This window comes from Coenobita brevimanus, chromosome 55 (genome assembly GCF_032717465.1).
Source record: "Coenobita brevimanus isolate Jiangsu-jjx chromosome 55, ASM3271746v2, whole genome shotgun sequence".
NCBI lineage: Eukaryota > Metazoa > Arthropoda > Malacostraca > Decapoda > Coenobitidae > Coenobita > Coenobita brevimanus.
Window position 1 is genome coordinate 52,720,932 of NC_137008.1, and position 5,000 is coordinate 52,725,931.

Sequence of the window (5,000 nt, forward strand, 5' to 3'; positions counted from 1 at the left end):
CTCTCTCTCTCTCTCTCTCTCTCTCTCTCTCTCATTCTTTCCTCCTTAAGCCCGTATAGTCGGGACGTCTATAATATTCTATCCCAACTAACACCAAACGATTTTATTTACCTGGAATTAAATTCAGGAGGCTGAGTGTTAATCCTGTCGTCATTAAACCTCTCACAGTCCTGTATTCCGTAGTATTTTATTACAGCCGTTCCCTGGCGAATTTTCTTTAGTTGAGAGTGAGTCACAGGAGCCTGAGTATTAATTACAGATGCTCATTGGGAACTAGTTTTTGTATCCTGAGTGAGGAAGGGTGTGTGTGTGTATAGGCTAGCCAAGGACGGTTACCTCTCTCCCTCTCTCTCATCGCCTATCATTACGTAACCTTTTCCTTTTAATCTATCTATCTATCTATCTATCAGTATATATATCTGTATCTATCTGTCTATCTATCTATCTATCTATCTATACAGTATGCACGTGTGTGTGTGTGTGTGTGTGTGTGTGTGTGTGTGTGTGTGTGTGTGTGTGTGTGTGTGTGTGTGTGTGTGTGTGTGACACGTTACTGTAGTTCTGCTTGTCATGATTTCGTTGTGAAGATAATATATACCTGTTCTTTGTTTATGGCATTAGTTGCTGGTATATTATTTACTGTTTGTGGTCTGTTGTGAATTGATGGTGTACCTCCTTTGTTTGTAATGGTGTACCCCTGTCTGTGATGCATTGCAAAGATGAAACCGTCCTCTGTGTTGTGATGCCATGACCTGTGTTTCTGCATGGTGCATGTGTGCGATGGAGGTGGTAATGATGCGTGCGGTTTGATGACGTTGCCAGGAGTGATGTGTTTATGTCTAGCTTGTGTTTGTGTCTTCCTGGTGCTTGCGTGCGGTGGTGGTGTGAGAAGTACAGTGTCTGAGTGTGCTGGGTGTTTGTGTGTGGCAGAGGTGGTGCTGGTAGGTGATATGTTTGTGTGTCATGACGATGCCAGTAGTGGTGTGTTTGTGTTTGGCTAGTGTCTGTGTCTTCCTGGTGTTTGTGGTGGTGGTGGTATGGGATCTGATACGTTTGTGTGTGGTGACGATGCTGGTAGTGGTGTGTTTGTGCCTGACTGATGTTTGTGACTTCATAGCGTTTGTGTGGTGATTGTGCAAGGTGAGATATGTTTATGAGGCTGGGGATGGTGATACTGATATGTTTGTGTGGGTGGTGCTGTTAAGTGATGTGTCTGTGGTGTTGGCGGTGGTGTGTTTGTGATGTTGTGGTAGTGATGTGGTGGTGGTGGTGGTGGTGGTGGTGTGTTTGTGATGTTGTGGTAGTGATGTGGTGGTGGTGATGTGTTTGTGATGTTGTGATAGTGATGTGGTGGTGGTGGTACACGACCTTGATGTGGCCGGCACAGCAGATGAATTAATGCATCACGACCGTTGGTGGCTGCCACACTGGACCATTCTGTCTTTCATCTATTTACTATCATCACACTCTGACATACTGAATAAAATAACTTCCAGGTAGCAAGTCATCATCATCATCATCATCCTCTGTCATCTATCTACTACTATCACATCTTTCCAGTGCTAAATAAATTCACAAGGTGGTAGCAATAACAGTAATAATAACAATAATCATCATCATCTTCATTTCTCTTATCTAAGTAATTGGTGAGGTGGGATCCAGAAACAAGGGAAGAGAAAGTGCGAAAGTTGGGGGAGCACTATCAGCAAAATTCCCGGTGCAGTGAGCCAGATGTTCATCACTCAGGCAGCAACAAAAATAACCTAACTGTGGAAACCAGGATAGTGCAGCGGCGCAGTGGTCTGCGTCCCAGGATAGTGGGTGAATAACTTACAAACGGGCTTAGATACCTTGTGTTACAGAGATTAGCACCGCAGCTAAGCCTCATAATGTATGCCTTCAACTGTTACCGTAAGATGAGTTTATTCAGCTCAAGAAGGGCATCTCGTTTTGTATTCCAAGGATTTTCCTCCTGAGTCGGTTTAGTTAATTATAATAGAAATATATCTACTGACTGCACCGGGGTCATTTAGGCAGGTACCGGTAACCACTATGGGTCCACCACTTGAGGTAGGAAGGTTCTGGGACCTCCACCTCCCTTTCTGTGGTGATGAAAACGTAATATCAGTGTTAACGGGTACTGTTTGGGGGTAATGGAGAACTTGCAACCTTCTGGGGCTGAAAGGGCTCTCGTAAGCTGATTAGAACCGTGTTACGTGGACCAAAAAAGAAAATACCAAAGTGAGTTCACCTTGTAGTTGAGACTAGCTAGCTGAATAAAATAATGTCTAAAAGAATTAGGATTTAATTTACCAATAGTATTTTAGTATGGTATGAGTAATGATATATATTTTTTTCCCCTCAAGATACAAGAGGCATGTTCACTGGGGTCGTACGGTATCCTAAGTGGAGATTTTGGTCCATCTTCAGTTACATGTTTTTTTTTTTTTTTTTAATTAAAACGCTATAAATAACATACATGTATCTGTGAATGTTAAAGTGTAATACGCAAAATACATAACACTACCGGTTTGAAAAAGTGTACGAGGCCTCCTCTGTTATAGTCCTTTGTTTTATGAATCAGTTGGCATACTCTGAGTGCCACAGAAGGCATCGTAGTGCCTCTTCCTCAGCGATTTATTTCCCTCCTTACACCTTACTTTCTCCCCCATGTTATATCTTTTTTTACGTGTTCGACTCTGGGCAAAGGCTTCAGGGCCTATTTCTTGGGCATACTCGCTTAAAGGCCGTTCGATGTCGTCAGGTCCTATTTTCAGTTGAAAGGTAACAGAATTTTGAATTACCCATGCAGTGAGCGAGACGAAGCAAGGATTTTTCCCTTATTTTTATCCTGCTGGGTCTCCCGTCGAGGAGAGAGAGAGAGAGGATAGTAGTGTTGGCTATTATACTAAATTATACCACACCATTATACTGTACAATTTTAAGGGTATAAGGAGGGAGGAAGGAGAGGTGAGAGTTGATAATACAACAAACATGTCATTCGTCTCTCGTCTGTCATGCTGGTAAATTCAGTGCCGGACCAAGGACGATTCCATCCCCTCCACTAAGAGCAAATACTAAATTAGAAAAGGGCCAGAAATGAGTCATAACTAGGGAACCGGTGGCCCGATTGGACTGGAAATTGTTTTATTCTTGAAGAGCATTTTAATGGTATCTTGCTCTAACAAAAATTGCGCTACATTGCGCCGTTTTTGCTGTGCTACGGTAACACACAAACAAACATACAGAAATCGGATCATTATAATATAGATCAGGGGTTCCCAACCTGGGGTAAATTACCCCAAGTGGGGTAATTTGGTCTTTTGTGAAGGGTAATGGGGGAGGTAACAAAAAAAAAAAAATCTAAAAATCATACCAGTTAAGATAGACTTTCAGACCTATACTAAAATTCAGAGATGAATGTTTAAAGTCATGTTTATTTGGTATCAGTGTTAATAATAAAAATAAATTACTCCTTGCAATAAATCTCTTGGTTTTAGCCTAACCTTTAATTAAGTCCTACATTCAAACTAAAATCTAGGCATCAAATTGTCAAGCAGCTAAAATGCAATTGTGGAAACATAAGCAATGAGGGGTAATGAGTGAAGGGAGGTGTGGAAAATGGGGTAATGGGTAAATAAAGGTTGGGAACCCCTGATATAGATAGAGACAGTTTGTATCAGTAAAGGATTATTAAAATGTGATATGCAAAAGAATTCGCCAAGAAAAAGGTGTCACGAGTCTCCTGTGCCACCTAGAATACGAAAGAATGAACTGCAGGGTAAAGGAGGCCTAGACAAGGTTGTTGCCACGCTGCCTGCCCACCCAGCCTACCCAGGGTCATCCACTTCTCCCCTCCCCCAACCCCCACCCCAGTTACATGCCCTCCTTGTTACTCGAACGATATAATGATTGGCTGGGAGTGTGTGTGTGTGTGTGTGTGTGTGTGTGTGTGTGTGTGTGTGTGTGTGTGTGTGTGTGTGTGTGTGTGTGTGTGTGTGTGTGTGTGTGTGTGTGTGTGTGTGTGTGTGTGTGTGTCCAGTCTTGTGCATGATATAAAAACAAGCTGTACACTAATTCATACTGACTGACTGTCACTCTGTTTACAATACGGTACCATGCACAACTGTCATTTATCGAACAGTGTAATGACTGCCTTTCGAATGTGGTCATTGATGCTAAAGTTAGTCAAGTACTCTGGTTATGAGAAAAAAGAAAAATTCCTTGATGACTCACATTAGCTATTACTCACTCCAAATTAACCAAAATATTATATTGTGTTCTTAATTTTTTATCATCGTAAATCTGATAACGTTTCCTTTTTATCAGGCCTCCACCTGATGATTCTGTTCAGATGAAAGGAGTATTTTGCTGTGACGAGAATTAAAGAAAAATCGCCCATGGTGAATAAAATCGTCTGGAGTGGGCAAGAATAAACAAGACATTATACTGAAGGAGTTTAAGGACAAAACAGTGACTGTATTCCACAAGTAAACTAAAAATAGACATCATTATTTTGAAGGAGTAAAGAGGCAAGTAGTGACAACACGCCACGACTAGCACTCTAAACCGTTGTGTAGTGGCCGTAAAATAGTTGTGTTGCTGGTATGTGATGTGGAGGTCAGCAGGATACAGTTCTGTGGACTCATCTGTACCGCTCACTGACGCTTACACTCTGCTGCTCCTGACGTTCGGTTCATACACGACTCAACCTGTCTAACGGTTTCCAGAATGAATATACCGGTACTTGTAGTGGTGGTGCTGCAGTGTGATGCGTTAAGTGACGGTAATTCAGTGCAATGTTATGAGACGTGGTATATGTCGGTATAGTGATAATGCTGTGTGGCAGTGGTGAAGTGTGATGTGTTAAATTACGCTGTAGTGATGTGCTGCATGCCGGTATAGTGCTGTGTTACTGTGATGTAGTAGATAATATTAATATTATATATGACGTGTAATGAAGGTGATGTTGTCTCTCCCACAGGGCCACAACGGGTTCG

The 5,000-nt window shown here is 42.0% G+C and overlaps 1 protein-coding gene across 6 annotated transcripts in view; it reads left to right on the forward strand.

The window, feature by feature from the left end:
* The window catches only part of Nost (Nostrin), a 128,358-nt gene that overhangs the window by 84,597 nt on the left and 38,761 nt on the right, over positions 1-5,000 (forward strand). For all 6 annotated transcript variants that reach the window (XM_080273535.1, XM_080273539.1, XM_080273538.1 and 3 more), the window contains exon 3: positions 4,985-5,000. This exon is cut by the window's right edge and continues 70 nt beyond it. In XM_080273535.1, the coding sequence (XP_080129661.1) occupies positions 4,985-5,000 (16 nt within the window). The remainder of the gene's footprint in view (positions 1-4,984) is intronic.